Here is a 22,515-nt window from a genome sequence, read left to right as displayed (position 1 = left end):
ATCCATCATACTATTTTGATATCTGGAGAAGAAGACAAGCATAATATTAAATGTATATCAAAAATGATGCCCAGGATTAAACATCATTCTCCTTTCATGGATTGACTAGGAGAGAAAATATCATACAGATATTATCACTTTTTTGTTTTTATTTTTATCCTGAGTACTATATTTCTTTTGGTGTAGCTTAGAAAAGAAGCAGATTGTTTTTGGCTGTCTTATGGCACAACTGACTCATTTTTAATTTACAGGACACTAAAACTTATGGATAATTTTCATATTGTTACTCTTTGGATTTAAGCCAAAGCCTGGTGCACTAATTACTTCGTTAGAGTAGAAGTCAGGAGATTTAGTATTACTCTTAGCCCTTCTACCTACAAACAATGAGACTTGGAAAACTCATCTTACTTCCAACCTATTTAAAAAATAGGAAAAATAATTCCTCACATCAAACGGCTTTAGATCATTATTTGAAAGATCTTTGCCTACTGTGAAGTAATGTATAAATGTGAGTTCTTATCATTCTTTTTTTCTACTTGACAGTTGTGGTCATCAAAAAATAATATAACAGACATGAAAGTGGTTGAAATCCATAAAGTGATGTACACTCTAAACATTATGTGATAATTGTTCCTGCTCTGGGACTTATCATAACTCAGAATGTCTTGAATCTTAAAATGAAAGGTTAGAAAACTTTCCCTGGCAAATTTAGATAGATAGATCAATAGACTGAGATATGTATATGTATGTATATAAATATATATTTATATGTGTGTATATATATACATACCTGTCCATATATACACATACCTAAACACACACATCAGGATAAATTCTTATTTTTAAAATAAATATATTTATTGATATATGCAGACACAGATAAGTTATAATAGGGTGTCTTGATTACCCAATAGTTGAAAATCCTCCAAATAAATCTGGGCATAAATATTTCGGGAATAACTTTTGCTAGGAATCAAAGTGATATAATAGGAAAGTCTTTGGGTTTTGAATAATAAGACCTGGCTTCAAATTCTATATCTACCACTATTCTCTTTAACTTGTTTCCTCCCCCTCAAAAATACATATAAAAATAGAGGGAGGTTATAATACCTATATTATCCACCTCAGAGAATTGTGGTGAAGAAAGTTCTTGGTAACCTGAAATGCTCTACAGAAATGTGAACTGCTATTGATTGGTATGTGCTAACGATGATTAAAATGACTTGCTGTTACATAAAGCTAATTCAAAACAGATGTGGTGTGTTGTGTAAGGAACAGACCGGTTAAAGTGCCAGCTGCCAATTTGTTTAGAGTTTATTCTTTAATGTTTCTTGGCTTCTTGAGTTCTCATTCAATTTATTAATTTTTTCCCCTCTCCTGTAGCTCTTGCCATGCTGCTTAGTTTTCCTTAGATGAACGAGACTACAAAGTAAGCCATACTTGTAGAGTGTTTTCAAATCAAATTGGCCCGTTTTCTAGGCAGGTGGGTTTCCCCAAGTTTTCTAGCCCTAGTATCATGGGATATGTATTTCCTTTCATTCACTGCCAAAAGAATAAACTGCCAGTCAAGGCCAGCCCTTACCTCTTGAATTTAATTTTAGAGATCTGGGAAGACTCATCCCCACACACACCATCACCACACACACACACACACACACACACACACATACACACACACACACAAATTCTATCTACTTCACACACTCAGTAAAATGCCATGGGTTATAGATTTTTTGATTCTATAAGGAAGGAGGGGGAATATTATGACAAAATAAAAGGTATAAATACAAAAGACAGTTTTAAAGGAAAGGTAACATAATGTGTAAGGGTGAACATTAATCTGGGAATCAGAGTTTTTGAGCTAGAAAATGAATTTCAAACAAGAGGATCAAGAGAGGTAGCACTGTATGAAAAATTATATCAACTGATCCAAAATGAAGTTAATAGAAACAAAAGGGCAATGTATACAATTACTGCAACAATATTAGGGGGAGAGGAAGAGAAAAACAAAAGCAAAAAAATTGAACAGTGTATAAATATAAGGACCAAATTTGATCATAGATGAGAAAGATGAGAATCCCCCTGTCTTTCTTTCTGCTGAGGTGAGAGTGGGGGCATATATTTTAAGATTCAACTGTTATGTTGGTTCTTTTTGCTGAACTCTTTGATTTTTGTTTCTTTTTCTCCTATTATTATAAGGAATGGTTCTCTGGAACCATTAGAAGGAGGAATATTAGGAAAAATGAAAGGGGTGTAATTATATACAAAAGATATTTAAGAGAGGTAACATGATGTGTCAGGAAGAACATTAATCTGTGAATCAGAAAATCCAGGTTCTGCTACTAACTGTCACTGGATAGCTATGGGACCTTGGGGAAGAGATTTGCACTGCTGTTTTCTCTTTTATAAAATGAAGAAGTTGGATTACAGAATATCTAAAGCTCCTTTCAGGCAGCTAGGTGGTCTAGTAGATAGAGTTCTGAGCTTGGAGTCAGGAAGTCAGGAAGATTCATCTTGGGGTCCATGGAGTCATCATGAAGAGTCACATGACTAAATAACAACAAAAAAGGTTTCTTCCAGATCTGATAAATCATGATTTTAAGTGACTGAAGGATTGTGAAGGTTTAGCAGGGAAAGTTCATCACCTTATGGTGGATTCGTTTTATCTCTACCTCCTTGCTATGATCGTTGCACTAAAAGGATGGTAGTTTTTTGGAGGAAGGAAAATAATTGAGTAGCTGTATGTCACAGAACATTCCAAAGGAGGACAGGTCTAGGTAGGGTGTCAGTGTAAGGAATGCTGGACAGAGAGAAAAGTGGGGTTAGGGGTGGAGGTACAGAGAAAGGAGTAGCCAGAAGTGTCAGAAGGTACAAAATGAGAGGGGAAGGAAAACCACTATTTCTAAACTTGACCTAGAGTCAGATCTTCTGCTAAAAAATATTTACAGAGTTATAATTAATCTATTTGCTATATTAAAAAGAGAAAATAATTTTGAGTACAGGAAATTGAAAAAAAAAAAAGGACGTAGCTACATAAGCAACTTAGAAGGCAACTAGGTGGCTCAATGGATAAAACACTGGGTTTAGAATTGCCTCAGAAACACTCAGTCCTAGGTACACAAAGTCATTGTCATCATTTTGGTCATGAATGTGTAGCAAGAATATTATGTCTGAGTCCCTGACACCTACACCAGTTATCACAAATTTTAAAAAATGGATAAAATCTAATGGATAAAAATTTTTTTTATTTGAGATAGTGTGATGTAATAGAATATACAATGGATTTAAAGTTGGAAGATACAAGTTTGAATCGCGGCTCTGCAACTTATTAGCTATGATGTGACTTTGGGCAAGTAATTTTACATCTCTGAGCCTCTATTTTCTCATCTGTAAATTGGATTTAGTAACACATGAACTTATCTGCCTCATAGGGCCATAAGGTAAGTGCTTTATCCACCCCAGGGTACCATTAATATGTGAAATTGTCTTCTCTGATTCAATGGCCTTCTATTAGCCTCTTTCTCTTGTTTAGCGTATCAAGGTTATAGAATTTGCTTTCCATTTCAAGTGCCAAATGATTGGGACATTCTCCCTAGTCCTGAAGAGCATTTTAGCATTTTAAGGGTCCAAAGAAAGCAGGATGCCCAGTGGATAGACTTTGGTGTGGGTTCAATCTGGTACCTGCTAATTGTATGCTCCTACCTCCAACTCTCACCCCTGACTCCAGGCTAAGTATATAATGTCTCAGTGTCTCAGGAAGCTTTCTTAACATAACTAGAAGTTATGGATCTGTATTGGGAGAGGGAGTTTCCATGTTAGAAGTTTCTAATTAGAAGAAATCACAGGTTCAGAAAAGGGGGAGGGGAGTTAAATGGAGGGGAAGGATATAAACATAGAGTCAATTCTGAGTTGAAAAGCTAAGAATAAAATTCCCTGTGTTGATACAGCTTGAAACATTTTGGGGATTGAATTTATGTTTCTTGGGGACCTCTTCTCTCCACCTTTAGCCTCACAAGGCTGTCTCCCTATTCTCTCAGACTCCCTGGATTTCCTCCCACCAATCCTGTTCTCTCTCCTCTAATGTGTTCTGTGGCACAAAGCTACTGATCTTTTTTCCCTCCCAATAATCCTAGGTATACTTGTTTTTCTTTTTTTGTTGTTGTTGACTAGGAAATTAACTTCAGTGATTCTCTGATCTTTAGAGGTGCTGACTGCTAGGTCAGTGCTTAATTTGGATCCAAAGTGCATTTACATCTACCAATCCAGCATGTAATGGGACTAATGATTTAATCCTTTTGGGTCCTGCCAAATATATGCCACACTAGAATGGTTTTATCTTGGTTGATTCCATAATTCCTTTTCCTTTAATTTTTATGTTATACATTTATGGGAAAAGAAGGGGGTAGGGAAGGAGGGAAGGAAGGAGAGAGAAAAAGAAGAAGTGGAGAGAGAGGGAAGGAGAGAGAAGGAGAAGGAAAAACAGACAGAACAGAGACAGAAACAGAGGCAGAGAGACAGAGAAAGAGACAGAGCAATCTCCAAATTTCTCAATCCAGATGTTATTTTGAAAGGAGTGTAACCATGGCACCGCTGGAGGATAGTGAATCCTATGTCTCTCATCCTGAGCCTCATCATGCATATACACTGAGCTTGAAATGGAATAAACTGGTGCTTTGTGCTGGCAGTAAGAAAATAGTGAGTCAATTAATTAAGCATATGAGAGTGACTTGACTGACATTTTGAAAAGGGGAAAGAAGTCTGTGTTTCTGTTAAATCTGTTGTGGTCTATAATAGGTGATTAAAACTGGCTCTTTATGGTACCCTATCCCATATTATGGCTTCTCTTCCCCCCCCCAATAAATAGAAACAAGTTGGATTTCTTCATTTAATAACTTTCTTGCCAAACTATGACTTGAAAATCAGGTGGGTTTGAAAAGTAATTCCCACCCACACAGTGAGCTTGCCCTCTACCAGACGGAGCTCATTCTGCCCAGTGGGCAGAATCCCTATATTTATGACTGTCTTTTTCTAGTATCAAATAACCAGCCACAATCTCTCAATCCCATAGTACATTTCTGGGCATATGCAAGTCACAGGAAAATCAGGCTACATCTGAATAAAGGACATCATTGTTTTCGTTGCTGGCTTTTTTCATTGTCAGCTCCTCTACTTCCTTTATAGATTATTTCAAAAATTTTATTTTAACTTTTGTATAATCCCATGATAGCAATATTGAGTCTCATTCACAACGACCAAATAAAAGAGGAGATTGTTACCAAGTACTTTTAAAGTAGGATCATACCAGGCCAATGAAAAACTGTTTACATTTGTCTTTGATATCCTGCCACCTCCCCTTTCTGTGCTGTTCTTGATCTCTATAACCTTGCTTGATCTTTGTTCTTCTTCCTGTGTCTTCATTTCTTTAAGACCCTGCTCTCTTATTCATTAGATGAAGGATATGTGATCCACAAATATTCTATCATGGAATTCATACATAAGATATTAAAATAGCTCATAACAACTTAACATCCTATTCGTCCAGAAATGTTAATAGAGGACTCCTAGAAATAAAATTTTAAAGAGTAACCTTCCTGGGGGTATTGCCTGATTCATTGAAATTCATGGGGAAAATCTCTTTTTTTGTCATAATATCAAATCATAACATGTGGATAATAGTTACCTACTTCATTCCTTTTGTTCCTTTTAAAAATTTCTTATATTATTTTGTATTTGACAAATATCATCAAATTTGAATATTGCCAAATCCAAAGAATAGAAAGGAGTATATATGAAACTATACTATGTGTAGTTTATGATTTTCAAGTATATATTAAATTTAACATAATACTGCCAACATTGCCCAGTTTCTATTGTCCCTTCCAAACTTCCCTCTCCTCTCTTCTATATATATTTTTGTTTATTTGTATGTTTGAACTTTTTTTTCTTTTTTGCATCAATATTACTATTTCTTACTCCCAACTACAAATCTCCCCTACTAAAAAGTAAAAGCCTTCCTTTTAATTAATTGGCTAGATCTGAAAATGTATGGCTCATCACGTACCTCCAATACTTTTCTGCCAAAAAATAGGAAAGCATAACTCATTAATTTTCTGAAGTCATGATTGGAAATTACATTAATCAGAATTAACTATTGTTTCAAAGTCATTTTCATTTATAATATTATAGTCACCATAAAAATTGCTTTCTTATAACTGCACTCTACATTAATTCTTGAAAGTCATCTCCAATTTCTCTAACACCATGCCTTTCAGTCTTTCATAATGATCAAGAATAATCCATTACATTAATATACTATACTTTGAAGGGCAACTAGAAAGCAAAGTAGATGGAGTACCAGCCCTAAAGTCAGGAGGATCTGAATTCAAATCCAGCCTCAGACACTGAACATTTACTACGTCTGTGACCCTAAGCAAGTTACATAACCCCAATTAACTCAGTAAAATAAAATAAAATTATATATATATACACATGTATTATATATAAACACACAAATACACATACACACACATATACACTCTGCACTATACTTTGCTCAGTCACTATTATTCAGCAACCCCCCCCCCTTTCTTTTCAGTTCTTTGCAACAACAGAAACAGCATTTTGGGGAGATAATGATGAATCTAATATTTCCATTTTTGTAGCATAAAGCAAAAAAACAATATTTTCTTAGTAAATGAGATTTGGGAAAAGGTATCTACTTTTCTGCAAACTTTTCTTGATCATGTTTTCCTCCAGATATTCTAGTAGATAGCATCCATAATTATGCTTCAGCTTTCTATTCCTGCATAGCTGACATGCTAATAGTACTGATTTTTCTGGCATTTATAAGACTATGCAAAGTTGAACTGTATCAGCATCCTCTATATAAAGCAAAGTCTTATAGTCAGAAGTCAGAAACTTTACAAGATACATTGGAAGACTTTCTTAAAATGAACTTTTCTACTTTAGTACTGTTAGTAAAGGGAAGGTGCTGATATCTTAACCCAAAAAAGCAGAATTACTGATGCAAATTCATGAGCAGATGAACAAAAGAAGGAATGGTTTGGGATCAATAAAAAAATGACCCTCAATATTTGTTCAATGAATGGCTAAATGAATGATGACCCTCAGGGAGTGGGACTGAATAGATTGTAACACAGATATTAACTTCAATCAATTAGCTTTAAAGTTAAAAGCCAAAAAAAAAAAAAAAAAGATTTTAAAATGTTAATCATTTGAGAAATCAGTTAATTAAAGGCTTAAAAGACACGTTTTTCTGATTGACTCATTTAAAAAATTGAAAATTAAGGGAATCTTTTTAGAATTCACTGATACAACTAGATAACTAAGGTTAATTCACATTTAAATGAAAATCAAATTAATTATTGCTGTTATCCCTAACTGAAAATTCTTGGGGAAAATTTGCAGTGTAAAGTAACTGAAACTATGAATTGACAAATAGGAAACTTGGAGAATTACATGTTGTAGATTACATTTTGCCAAGTTCCTCTTTCTCTAAGTATAAATGAGAGCTGCTGGTTTTATGTTTGTACTTTGTAGATTATCCAAAAGAAAAGAAAAAAAGACCAAAAAAAGAGAGCGAGAGCGAGAGCGAGGAGAGAGAGAGAGAGAGAGAGAGAGAGAGAAGGAGACACCTCTTCTTCTGAAAGCATTTGAAGGTTAAGTGACTCATCCAAATCAGCTAGCTATTAAGGGTCAAGATTTGAATTCTTATCTCAAAGCCTGCATTCTCTCTTAAAGATTTGGTTTTGGAAATTTTTTTTGTTTAATCCAAGTTTATTTTCCTAGCCGCCCAGAAAACACTGTGAGCTGGCATTTAGTTAGAATATATAAATTATCCAGTTGCAACTGTAAATCAAAGAGATGTTCCTTTTTAAATTAATAAATCAACTAGAATCTCAAACTGATATGTAGCATTTATTTCAATCATTAATATAAGCAGCAAAAATTGCTCTATGAAGGGTCCATAGGCTTTGCCATATTGCCAATAATTTTCATGGAGAGTTATGCTGGTAAATGTTTAACAATCAAATTTCCAAAAACATGACATCCTTTTAAGTTTAGTCTACCTTATTAACATTTTCTCCATTACTTTAAACTTAGTCAATCAACAAAATAAACCAAATCCTGACATGTAGTGTCTGGTGATTTCCAAGGTCTGAATGTTATGTGGGAAACCCTGAAAATGTCTTCCCTGACTATGGGGGGAGAGGGGTGGAAGCCATAGGGGTGAACTCTGAGAAACTCTCCTCTGGGAGAGGCCCGCCTCAGGGAATCAAGATAAAGTGGCTTTATTCTGTTATCTTGTTGGGACTAGCTGCATCCTCTATTGAGTTAAAAATTAGTTCAGGACCACTCCTAATAGCTGGAATTTAGTTGATCTCATTTAATTGGAAATCTAGGAATGACAACATTGAAGCAATCTCATTCAATTGAAACCTCAGTCTCAGATTTCCTATAAAAAAACACAATTTTAAACTCATAACTTGCATAATATCCAAAGTAGGATTATACCTTGTCAAGGAACCTTTCTCCTTGGCATAGCTGCCTGTCAGGACTCCTGCCCACTGTGAAGAGAACCTTTTCTCAATGAACACCTTTAATTATTTCTCTACCAGGACCTTACCACTGAGGAAGTCAGTCTTCCTAGCAAAGCTGACTTTTCATGCCAGTAAAACTTCCCTTTTGCCAGTCAAACTTTGGGGGTTCATGAATTCTTTCACATTGAACCTGTGCCAACCAGAAGGGTATTCTCATACCTCAACTCTCTGCACTGTCACTAGCTGCATCAAATGCACTCACTGAAAATTTTATCATTAACTCTCAAGAGTCACTATGACTCCAATATATCCCTGGATCCATGATACACACAAAAAGATTAGGAAGCCCTAATATTGAGGGCTGAGGGTGAAAAGAAGCAGACTTTGGCCAGAGCCATGTTGTATCTCCATTCAAAGATTATGAGACACAAATGATGAATATGTAAAGGAGATGGAAAAAAAATTGGATTTGGAAGGGAAGAGGATAACCACAGAACAATGTTGTTCTTTAATGCTCAGAGAGAAAAGAATGTGTAGAGAAGGAGGGAGTGGTCTATAGTGTGAGATGCTGCAGAAAAGTTAAGAAGGATAAAGACTGAAAAAAAGGTCATTGGAGTTAGCAATAAAGTCAATGACTCAGTCAATAAGCATTTATTCAGTATCTACAATGTGCCAGCCAATATGCTAAGCATTAGGAATACAAAGAAAGGTTTTTTGTTTTTGTTTTTGTTTTTTTGGTTTTTTTTTAAGTCCCAACTCCAAAGGATCTCACAATCCAATGAGGGGAGACAACATGCAAATAATTATGTTACAAACATGATAAAGTAGAGAATATAAACTGGAGATAATCAACAGAGTAGAGACACTAGAATTAAGAGGGATCCTTAAAGACTTTCTGTAGAAGATTAGCTTCTTCCTTTAGGAATCAAAGCCAAGGAAAGTAGGAAGCAGGGATGAAAACAGAGAGCACTATATACTTAGGAGAAAGTCAATGAACATGCTTAATGATAATAAAGGGAGAGCCTTAGGTGAAGAGCAGTAATCAGTCCAAAGTCACTAGTTATGTAGTTGGAAGTAAGGAAAAAGTTGGGATAATGGAAATGGGAGGAAGCAGAGGATGTTGGAAAGCAAATTATAAAGGACATTGAAACCCCAAGAGAGAATTTTGTTTGATCTTGGAGATGTCGAGAGCCACTAGAGTTTATTGAATAAGATGAGGAGAAGGAAAGTGTGTATATATGAGAGAAGTTACAAAGATAAAAGAGATAGGCCTTGACAAAAAATTGGAAATGGGGAGAAGGGGTCAGGGAGAGTGAATAGTCAAAGAAGACACTTTAAAACCTTAGTCACTCAAAAGACAATGAATTATACTTTTACCAATAATAGGGAAGTTAGAAAAATAAAGATTTTCTTGGGGCAGGGAGGGGTGGAAAGGGATAGAAAGTCCAATTTGGGACATGTTGAGTTTAAAATGTCTACAAGACAATCAGTAAAAGAGATCACTGCTGACTTTGAGGGAACAGATTTATTCTATTAGTAGAAATGAAAGTCAAATTGTAAGAGGTTGAAAAATAAATGGAAGCCAAAAAATGGAAGCAAGGAGTAGAAAAAGTTCTCCCATCTCACTTCAGTTCCAGAATTTATTCATGAAAAGGAAGAATATAATATCCTCATATGATAATATGAGGATAACAGGATCAAATCTTTACTTCTATATCCTTATAAGAAATAGAGAAAGATCCATAGAGGTTAAAAAGTTAGGAGAGAGAGGAAATAATCAAAGGGAAATGCTGTGTGAGAAGATGAGACAGAATGAGATCAAGGACATAAGTGTTTGCTTTTGATAAGGGTTGCATCACCCTCTGAATCTGGAGCAATGGTGTAGAAGATGGGCATGTTTTGAAGATTATTGGAAGTAGGAAATCATAGATAGCTTTAATCTTTTCACTAAAGTGTAAGTGAAAAGGCCTCTGCTAAGTGAGGGGAGAGAATCAGAAGAGAAGTTTTGAAATAGCAATTATGAGGAATCAATGCAGTGACCAATTCAAATTTATTTTTATATCAAAACTAAGCTTGAGTTGGCTCCAGTGGATCCAGCCATTTGGTTGTGTACCTTCCTCCAGGAGCATTAGAATCAGAAAGAAGAAAGTAGATGATGAGAAGGAACAATCTAAGTAAGATAGTAGGTAAAGAGAAGAGAGGTTTAGAAAAAAAATAAGTCAGCATACCAATGGGACAAGGAATTTAAGTACTAATGACAGTTTGAACTTGAACTAAAGAGCCAAGAGTTTAAAAAAGGAAAATAGATCATATCAGAGATGATGGCCTGGATCAACTCAGGAAGGAATAAAATCTCTGATGGTAGAGATTGTATTAAGGAAGAGTAAGACACAGAAAAAGCTGGCAGGGCAAGACATCATGTTGAGATGTTGAGGTTTCACTATTGTGGATTATGGAAGTGGATCTCTTGTGAGTAAGAAGGATACCAAGGAATATCTATCCCTGACTATGGTTGACAGGGAATGATAGCACAGATTCTAGAAACTGGTGAGATTAAAAAACTGGGCAGCAAGAGTCTTTGAGGAAATATCTGCATGTAAATGAAATTTCCCAGCTATAGGTAAGGTAGAAAGAAATACAATGAGCCAAACCCAGGATACTGGTAAGGAATGGGAACTAAGATCTGGATGGGTTGAAAGTCAAAGAAGGAAAGCCAAGAAGTGGTATGTGATATGGGGAGAACCTGGGAGGGTCAATGGCCTACAAGAAACATTTCTATGGCTCCTTCTACCCCAATGGGACAAAGATCCATGAGAGAAGGTACATTCAGTACTAGAGAGGGCATCAAAGGATGGAGTACTTTCAGGGGAGATCCAGGTATCTGTGAGTGCAAGAAGATAAGTGAAGCAGACAATTTCTTCAAACTCCAATCTTGTAAAATTTTATAGAAATTTAGATCTGGAAGTGACTTATGAAATGCTATAATTAACCCCCCCCTCATTTTACAGATTTGGAAACTGAGCTACCACTACATTACATGAATTATCTATGATCATATAGCATGATGAAACCTTTCTTTAATAAATAAAATTAGGCAGAAGGAAGGGAAAAGACTAATTTCCTTAGTATAAGGAAATCCAAGGTGAAAAAACTCCCCTATTAAAGTACATCTTGGCAACTTCTAATCTCAGAGAGTTGCCTAGACACTCAGCTTATTACTCTTGACCCCATATGGGGATTCCATAACTGAATGTGAGGGTCACAAAATTATGATGTGTTATTAGTATATGATATGTATATGGATTTTATATACCCATATACCCTGAAGTCATTAAAATTTGGGGGATAAAAAGAGGTTGTAAACGGAAAAAGTTTAAGCCCTGGTCCAGTGCACTGAGAGATTAAATAACCTTTCAATGTAGCCAGTGTATGCCAGAGGCAGAAGTTGACTTAAACTCAATCTTCCAGACTTCAAGACTGCTTTCTCATCATTAGGCCACTATTATTTTCTGTTCTCAGATAGAAACAAAAGCAAAAAAAAAGTGGAACTTTCAAGATTAAAAACAATCAAACTTTCAAGAGAAATGGCAAGGAGGAAAGTTAGCTATCTTCAGTAACATTGCCACTGAATCAACAGTGAATAAGCATTTCTTTCTTTCTTCTTTCTTTTTTTTTCTTTTTTCTTTTTTGAGGCAATCAGGTTTAAGTGACTTGCCCAAGCCACACAACTAGTAAGTGGCTGAGATTGCATTTGAATTCAGGTCCTCCTGACTCCAGGATCGGCTTTCTATCTACTATGCCACCTTTCTGCCCCAAATAAATATTTCTTAAGTGTCCTATGTGCCAGATACTGAGCTAAGGGATGAAGATATATATATATTAAAAAAGCAAAAACAAAGTCCATGCCCCAGGGAGCCACTGCCATACCAACAACAGCTCAAGTTTTTATAGTACTTTATGAGATACCTTAACATACGTTATCTCATTTGAAAGGAAAAATAATGCAAAGTATCAACTTTTTTCCTTCATAACCCCCATAATTTTAATAATATTTCTGACTTATGTGAACAACCTGCCTTATTTAAATTTGAAAATACCTATCTATAAATTAAAATGTATTTTCCATCTCACCAGCAGTTCTACAATGATAATAATGAATACAATTAAATTCAATTCCACAAGAATATATTAAGCACCTTGATAAATTCAATTGCATTCAATTCTACAAAAATCTATTAAGTACCTCCTGTGTGCCAGGTACTTTTCTTAGTCTTGGAGCCATACACATTAAAAAAAAAATTTCTATTCAGTAAGGATCTAGGTTTGATTATAACTTTCTTTAATTGTCAGGATTATCAAGACATAGTGTTTCCTTGAAGCCATCAGGAAGCCAATAGCACTTAATAAAGACCTTGATTGAATAACAATACTGTTCATTGCAGTAGTCAATTATAAATTCCTAGACTTGGAAGAGGAATTAGATTTGTATTACTTGGCTCCAGAGAGAAGACTTGGGAGTGATGGATGAAATTTACAGAGAGTTGGGCATGATGAGAGGAAAAACTTCCTAATAATTAGAGCTGCCCCAAAATAGAATATGGAGGTAGTGAGAGCCCACTACACTGACTATACTCAAACACTCCACTGGAGGTATGCAAGTACAGGCTGGCTGACCACTTTTTAGGGACATGAATGAGAAGCTTCCTGTTCAAATATATGTTGCACTAGGTGATTTCTGAAGACCCTTCAACCTGGGGTTCTGCTGTCTGATGTTGTCTGATGGACAAAGCACAAAGTCCCCTATAATTGATCATCCTGTCTTTGCTTATAATTGGAGTGAATGGAAAGTCACTCCCTCATAAATAGTTCATTTTATCATAGGATAATTGTCCTTAAGTTCCTCTCCTATATTAAGCCTAACTCTGCAGACTTATAGCTTCTATCCATTGATCAGGGTTCTCTCTCTGGGCTTAAGCAGAATAAGTCTCTGGTTTTTATTCCATCTAAGAAATATTAAATCCCTATTCTGTTTATATATTAAAAACATTTTTTAAATAGAACATTTGCAGCTCTGATTTTTTTTTAAAAAGAAACTAACCCAGAAGTTAAGGCTCTAGAGTCTTTATTCAACCTGATAAATATTAATCCCTAATTTTTTCATCCATATAAAAGATATTTGTTTTTTTTAGATAAAACATCTGGAGCCCTGAGTTTGTTTTGTTTTAAGAAATTAGAAGTTAAAACTGTGGTCTCTAAACCACCTAAAATATTAGTCTCTTTTATATTCGTCCATAAAATAGATATATTTTTCCTTCAGATGGAACATCTGGATCCCTGATTCTTTTTTTTTTTTCCTTAAGAAACTAGCCCAAAGATTTTAAAACTCAGAAATCTCACTGCTGTTTTGTTGGGGTTGACAGGCACTGGACATACCTTAATAAAGCATTTTCGCCTGGGGATCTTGCCACGGTCATTCACTGATGTGTGGAGCTGCGCAGCCTTGGAGCCCAGAGTTAGATCAGGAATGCCTGGCTCTGCTTCTGATGTGTCTGCCAGTTGCCCAGAGCAATGGAAAGCTCCCTCGTGGGCATAGTCTGCAGTTATCTCAAAAGGATCGGTACATTTCTCATCAGGACTAGATCCATCATCACTGCTCTTGGCATGGCAGAGAATCAAGGACCGGGAAATGGAACGAAACTTTTTGGATTTCCTGCTCTTCCCAGCACTACTCTGCTGCTCCATCTTCAGCGAGGAAGTGATGCTGCCCCTTTTCCTTTGCTGCTCCCACTGATTTGGCACAGATGAGGAGACTGCTTGATTGGGTTTTTCAGAAGCCTCATAAGGTCCTGAAAGAAAAAGGAAGAAAAAAAAGAAAAAAAAGGAGTGGTTAGTTGCAACTAACTAACAGAATCATTGGAAAATCCTGAGTAAACCAAATAAACAGAGCCTCTTCTGGACAGCAGCAGCCACATGGTGCCTCATGACTTAAAACTGCTCCATTTCATTCTAGTGCTGGACTCCGAGCTCCCAAACCAACCCCTGCATCCTTCCTTGCTGCTATTTTGGGCTGGCTGGGACATCTGAGCAAATGTCTCTGGGTGTTACCATACCTTCTGGCTTCCAGACACAGTATGATTAAGCCCCCAATGAACAAGATGGCATAAATCATAGTCTTGAATCATTAAATGCTAGAACTGGAACAGATCTTGTCAGGGGCACAGTGGCAGAATTCTGTAAAATGTGGGATTCTGGTCATGGATCTGATACTGTTTTGTGTTATATAAGGCAGGGCATTCTACATCTCTGAGAGTCAGTTTCATTATCTATAAAAATAAGTGATTGGACTAAATCACACATGCCCAACCTGAAGTCCATAGATACCTAAGGCCCTTTTATAGAGATTTCAAGGGATATATAAATTTGAATGAGAAAAATTATAATTTTATATCTTTATTTCAATAGAATTGATTTCCAATATTATCACATATATTTTAGTCTACTAATTTTAAAACATTGTGATAAGGGATCCATAGGCTTCACTAAATTGCCAGAGGAGTCCATGAAACAAAAGTTGTTAAGAACACGTGGTCTGAATGACAGACAAAAGCCCTTACAATCCTAATATTGTCCTAAATCTAGTCCATTGCTTTTATTTGCTTATTTGTTTTAATAAGAAAACAGACTCAGAAAATATTGTCCCAAGGTCATATAATTAATAATTCAGAAGACCAAAAATTTTAGAGATAAAAGCTTATAAATAAGACATCTAATCAAACTACCTCACTTTACAATTTGGGAAACTGATGCCAAGGAAGATCAAGTGGCAAAGTCCAGGATTTAAATCCATATCTCCTGAATTTATACCCCTAAGGACTTGATTTACTTATAACTTGACCCCAAATGGGATATTTGCAACCAAAGAGAGGGAAGACTAGTCTCAGCCCACTATCATAATTTTCGATAATGGGGGAACATACCTATGCCTACTATTTACTGATTAGAGAACACTCCCCAAATGTACCCCCTCTCTTCATTTGTGCACACTGACAACACCCAATTTTTCCTTCCCTATGCCACACTTCTCAGAGGAGTTATAACTAGAGGTAGGCTGAAACTAGTATATAAGCACTTATTAGCTACCTAACTGAATAAATCACTTAACATCTGTCTGCCTCAGTTTTTTCAGCTATAAAATGAAGATAATAACTTCCTAGGATTATTGTGTAGATTGAATAAGCCCATGTTTTAAGTGTTTAGCAAAGGATGAGGCACATAGTTAAGTGCTTAATAAATGTTTGCTTCCTACCTCTATAGACAGTAGTGAAATATCTAACATTGAAGTTCTTCAGTCCCTTGGTTAAGTCCAATGAGTTAAAGAAAGTATCTATTTGTCTTTCTCAAGTATCTGTATGTTCTTGCTGGAAGAAGGATGATTGTTACAAATATGATTATCTTTCCTATTATCTCCAAAAAACAAGGATAATTTCTTATCTAAACTTTGTATCTCTCCCAGCCCAAGAACAGATGTCTTCACCTTCTTGACTTTTGATGACTGTTTGTTCAACTGGGGAGGAGGGGGTATCAAAAAATACATCTGTAAAACTTTTATTGGTAAAAAAAAAAAAAAAAGGATTGCTTCTGCATGCCCAAGCCACAAACACAAACACAGAAGTCTACCGATATTGTCATTAAAACAATTTTAAAAAATGTTCTTCCAAACACTGAAATTATATAACTTTTAGAATTTCCTTGTTACCTTTTTCACTTGGGCATTCTTGAAGCCAACCATCCCCAGCAATAGGCAGGATCATTATTCTAAATGGTTTCAAAGAATCTAATTCAGTAGGGCTACAAAATAACTAAAATAAAAGCCAAAGATCCAGATTGTGCTTTGCTGTCAATCCTGAATAAAATCAAACTTCTCAGTATCTCAATTTCTTCATCTGTTGATCCAAAATAAGGATGCCAGTATCCTAAAAATACCTTACATCTATACAAGGTGCTGAAATTACAAAGTGCTATATGTGGATTCTCATGCAAACCTTACCCCAAACCTCTAATATAGATTGGGATAATACCTGTGATCTAATCAACATAGGGAATTCTTGGGAAAGTTCCATTGTGAAGTCAGCACCTTTTCTACACCTTCAAGTAGCTTAAGAGCACAGATTTGCCCAAAGTCACATAGTACAGCATGTGTCAAAGATGGGACTTGAACTAAGGTTTTTCTGACTTTAAGCTCGATAGTCTATTCACTTCACCAGCCTCCCTCTCTACTAAGCAGTGCAAATATTATTGTCTCCATTTTACAGAAGGGGTAAATGAGGTTCAGATAAATGAAATGGCTTACACAAAAATCCCACTACTGACTAGTTTGTGAATCCTGGACAGGAAGTCAGGTTTTTGGATGCCCAGCTAGGCTTCATTCTTCTAAGGCATACTTACATAGAAGCTAGCTTGCAAAGAGGCATCTGAAAAAACAAAACACTGAACTTCATTTTTCTGTAATAGGAAGAGCAGAAAGTAATAAAGCTGTGGAACCCAGCCCTAGAATGGAGGTGGGAGGGGAAGACAGGGTGATGCTTCAAGAATGGAGAAATTTATTCTCTTGTTCCCTAGATTCTGCAGCTCTAACCAAGTGAATGCTAAAAGGAGGGGGTGATAAGTGATAAAACCAGAGAGAATAGTGCTCTGGGAACATTTATCACAGGACTCTCTAGCTTCTCTAAGAGATTCCTGAACTGATTTTTTTCTCCACGCTGCTTTGCAGCCTGAAGAGTCCTGCAGCAACAGCAGCAGCCAAATGACTGGCAGTTATTAGCCAGGCTGTTGAAGGAAATTAGGAGACAAGACTGGACAAGAGGAGAAGGAAGGGAAGGAGGAGGGAAGTTCTTCCCTCTGAAGCTTAGGACCATATGTTGTTTTATCTATTTGCTTTGCAAGAAAGAACTCCAGCCTCAGAAAAGCAGCTTATAAAGATGAAAGATCCCTCATTTTTCCAGAGAGGCACTGTGGTGCAGTGTGGCCAGAGGTCAGAAATCAGAAGGCCTGAGTTTTGTTCCAGGCTCGACCTAGCTTCTAACTGCCAGAGGGATTGTGGGTAAATTACTTAAATTCTCAAGATCTTGGATTCTTCATGTGTAAAATGAAATGAGATCAATTAATCTTCAAGTGTTATTAAGCTTTTGCTGTGGAGCACTGTGTTAAGCTTTGGTAATACAAAGAAAAACAGAAGGAAGGGGAAACAGCCTCAAGGAGCTTACATTCTAATAAAGGAAACATAAACACAGATGGGTATAGTGCAGGCACATACACAATAGATATCTAGCGTGCATGATTTTGCTGTGTTCCTATAAACATGGTGCCACCCTAAGGCAGGACAGAAGAAGAAAAGTATCATTTACATTATGTTTTGGGGACACACCTGCTCATTGCTATTCATTTGTCAGGTAAGATATTTTCTTTTCTTTGTAATTGGGTTCAAGATATTGGGTTTCACATGAAAAATTGGGTTTTCCCTCCATGAAAATATCAAGGAAGATGATTTGAACAAAGAGTTCAAAATCTAAAATCAAACAAAAGCTGAAGAAGTGGATGGAGGTCTTGCAGGATACCTTTCAGACTTCCAGAAAGTCCTGTGAGATTCAATTAATCCCAGTGATAAATGAGGTCTGCAGCAAATCTTCTCCCCACTGGCATGGTAGTTAGTAACCACTGGGGAAAACTTCCTGAGAATGAATACTATCCCAGGAGACTTTTCTAGAGAATGGCTTGAGCTACAACAGGTAATCCAAGGCTTGATCTTAAGCGTTTTGGGGTTGTAACAGATTGTCCCTGAAGCTATGGTCCCTCTTTACTTGGAGGAGGAATAAACAAGGGAATGTGATAACTAAAAAACTCTAGAAAGGATGAGGGGCAAGATGAATCATTGAAGACACCATAAAGGCCAAAAGAGATCACCACTCAGTGCTGACTCCCAGCCCATGTTCCATGAGGTTTTCTTTATTTCTTATTCAATTGTGGCATCCTAGTGGTGAGATAGAAGCCACAAAATCAAGCTTTCAGGGATACAGAAACTGAACAGAAGAATAGGAGGAGCACATTTTTTTTGCATGTTATAAGAAAGTAAAAACAGCTGGCAAAGCTGCACAGATAGCATTAAATGACACAAGATCAGTCGATTTCAGTGTGCTCAGAGAAAGCCAGACATGACACAAAAAATGCTAATTCAGCTGATGAAGGAGCTGGTACTGGAACAAAGTATCACCGGAATGGAGATGGGAAACGCAAAGGGCAAGAGGGACAGACAAAAGCAGCTTAGGATAGCCAGAAGAAATGCCTGATCAAAACATAACCACCAAGAACTATTAGACAGACATTTGAATGATCAAGAAGAACAAGGCAAGTATAGAATGATGAGATGAATATGCCCCAGTTAAAAAAAAAAGGCAAGAGAGTAGAGTGTAATATACCATAGGCCTAGGAGTTCGATTTCCATTCCTGCAAAATCTTAAAAATATTTTCTTAGGCAATTTATAAGCATTTGGAAGTGGAAGTGGAGTTCACTAATAGTCCACATGGTTTCATTCAGAATAGGTGATGGCAGACTACTTATTTCCTTTTTGACGGGGGAATGGTCAAGCTGGTAGATCAAGTATCATATTCTCAGATTTCATCTGTTACCAGTTGTATACACAAGCCAGACTAGAAGGATCAAAAGGGCATCCTGAAAGAGAGACAGGGTCAGACAGGTAAAAACACCAGTACCAACAACTTCACCATGTCCTCCTCTCAGACCAAAGTAGAAACAGCCCAGAAGTCTGAGTCAAAAATCCCAGTAGCAGTAGCACCTTACAAACTACCAACCCTGTTCCCAGCACAGAAATGAATGATTTTATCAATGGAAATCATATAAGGAAGCTATGTTGCAATCTGCTTCGCTGCTATGCTACACTCTTAAAGAACACTGGGCCTTTCCAAAATACTGAAAGCTGAAATCTATATGTTTTGTCTGTCCAATTAGAATTTGAGGTGCCCAACAACAAGATCTGTCTTGCTTTTCTATTTATATCTTTAATCCCTCATACAGTGCTTGGAATGTTAAGTGTTTAACAAATGCTTTTTTAGTCATTCATTCAGTAAATCAATCAACAAGCATCTACTATATGTCAGATACTGTGCTGAGAGGATAAAAAGAAAGAAAGAAAGAAAAGAAAAAAAAAAAAAACAGGACCTGCCCTCTAGGAACTAATATTCTAAAGGAGGTGACAACAAGTACATAATCACTTGACAAGGTCTTTCATGTAACCTTTGCTGACAAAATATAGGGATATGAAATAGATCATAGGATAGATAGATAGATCCAGAACTTATTGAATCATCTAAACCAAATTTCAATAATAATTTTACTAGGAACAAACATAAAATTCTAAACTTGAGTTTAAAAAATAAATAAACCTTATAAGCATACAATCTTTCCTCAATCCTTTTAGATTCCTAATATCTCTTCCAGGATGGACCACAATGCTGCTTCCTGTACAAAGTTTTCCCTAATTCCCCTCTCTCAGTTATTAGTGTACCTTTCTCCTCAAGTTCATTTCTCTTGGTACAGAAAGTATCCAGTTTCCCACCTATATGTATGTCATTTACCAAGAGAGATGAGCTCCTTAAGGACAGGCATTATTTTATTTTGTTTTATAGCACAGTATCTGAGGAAGTACTCTGCACCTAGTAAGTACTTGTTGGGTATAATTTTGAGAATCTTAGTGAACTAACAACCTAAACTTGACTTTTCATGCTTGCTTGTTAGTTCCATTACTTGAATAGTAAAATATAAAGTCCTTGAATACAATAAATGTTTTCATTTTTTACTTCATCTTTTCAGTGAGAATAGCTCAGTGGATAGGGCTTTGGGCCTGGAGTCAGGAAAAATAAAGTTCAAATCCAATCTCAAAAATTTACTAGCTGTTTGGATCTTAATCTCTGCCTACCTCAGTTTCTTCAGTTATAAAATGCTTCTACCTCAGAAGGTCATTGTGAGGTACAAATGAGATAATGTTTGTAAAGCATTACATATAATGCTTACTGTAATTATTCAGTACCTAACAGTTCCTAGAACATGATATGCTTGGTGAGTTTGAATTGAATTTAAATATTAAAGCCTACCTTTGAAGATTTCTAATTCCACTCATATCAGCAGATTGTAATGCCTCCTTGTATTGTTGATAGATGATTTCTTGAGTTTTTATGATCAAAATGAATTTCTCATCTCATTTCCAATCTCATAGAGATGAGTTTCTCTGAATTTAGCCAAACTGATCCTTAAACAACAGATTTAAAATCTACTCAGATGCACATTCAAAGCTTTTGCAACTTGATAGTTAGGACCTTTTGGGGTTTACACTTCATTGGTCTAGCCATTAAGAACACAAGAGTCCACACCTTGGTGAGGCATTGGAGCACTTCAGATCTTATCCTGCCTCATGTGGATTAAGGGAGGAAAGATTTTTAATCCTTTCCAGACTAGCAGAAATGGGAAAGCCTAAATACTATAAGTCTAGGAGATCTCAGAAGGACTGACCCCCAACAAAAAATGTCACTACACAAGCATATCTGGTAGGGTTAATCTCTTGGCAGATTAAAAAAAGCTATACAGTGAGTGATCTATGTTTGAACTTTGAATTCAGATTCTCTTTTCTCTTAGGATATTTTGTAATAAGTCTCTTTCATTTTTATGTCTATGTTTTTTACTCTTTACAGAATCCAGTGTCATTCTGCCTTCTTGACCCAAAGGCAAGTTTAATTCTGCACTAGACAAGAGTATATGTAGCACAAGAATAGCTAAGGTTGGGCTGGATCTTACTGATCTTCTCCAGCCAAGTGATAATGCTATTTCAGGCCACACAGCTGCTACCAAGTGGCTAAGAGCCAGTTTAGTTGCCAGGGAAGATTCATGGTCCATTGGCTTCTAATGTTGCCAGGATGGTTTCTGTATTCTGTATTCCAGTCCAGATGAGAGCACATAGCACCTTGGACCTTTCTAATCACAGTGCACCTAGTTATTTATTTCAATTTATAGTTACTCTGATTAATAAGATGAGATACTCTTACTATGGGGGACCTATTCTAATCCCCATCTTTAGTGAATATTGAGTAAAACCAGTCTCTTGAAAAATGCTTTAAACATGTAAAACTCCACACTATTAGCAAAAATTAATGTATTGATATATATATATATGTATGTGTATATAAAGAGAGAAAATAGACACACACACATACACATACGCACATGCATGCACTTAATAAAAGCTCTTCAAAAATGGAAATTCCATACACCCACACACAAATTTAGTGATCTTTTGCCATTTCTAAAATATGCTTCTGACTACATGAGATCCCCCAAACTTTATGACAGTTGATGATATCATATATTAACAACTGAAATTTATTGAACTGACCTTGCTTCATCTTAAAATTATCTCTATAAGGAGGAGAAAAGAAAAGAAGAAATGAGAATATAGATAAGAAGCAAAAAAGGAGATAAGAAGAGAGGAGAGGGAAGGAAAGATAAGATAGTGAGGTCCCCATCAGCAAATCTATTTAAAGAGACTAGATTATCACTTATTAGGAATTATATAATAAGAATTACACTCCTGAGATTCCATCCATCTCTAAGATTGCATGAATCAGTGATCTTTGGTCATTTTTTACCCAACAAAATGTTTAGTAGGTATTTATTAAAAGAGTATAAAGAGGTTGTGCCCTTTTACTTTCATAATTCTCATAGGTTGAAGGAGGAAAGAGATTCCCACCTGTCTCAGCCAATGACCTTTTTTCTTTCATCTCTGATTGCCTTTCAGATATATCAAAATGGATGTCCTGTAGACATCTTAAATTCATCATGTCCAAAACAGAGCTCATTATCTTTTTCCTTAATGTTTTCTCCCCAACCACC

The 22,515-nt window shown here is 36.1% G+C and overlaps 1 protein-coding gene across 1 annotated transcript in view; it reads right to left on the bottom strand.

The window, feature by feature from the left end:
- IL16 (interleukin 16) overlaps window positions 1-22,515 on the bottom strand; it is a 169,070-nt gene that overhangs the window by 101,793 nt on the left and 44,762 nt on the right. The window contains exon 2 of the mRNA XM_051981168.1: window positions 13,995-14,407. Coding sequence (XP_051837128.1) covers window positions 13,995-14,407 — 413 coding nt within the window. The remainder of the gene's footprint in view (window positions 1-13,994; window positions 14,408-22,515) is intronic.

This window comes from Antechinus flavipes, chromosome 2, assembly GCF_016432865.1.
Source record: "Antechinus flavipes isolate AdamAnt ecotype Samford, QLD, Australia chromosome 2, AdamAnt_v2, whole genome shotgun sequence".
NCBI lineage: Eukaryota > Metazoa > Chordata > Mammalia > Dasyuromorphia > Dasyuridae > Antechinus > Antechinus flavipes.
The sequence above is the reverse complement of the archived record's forward strand: the minus strand, read 5'-3'. Positions and strand labels throughout refer to the sequence as shown.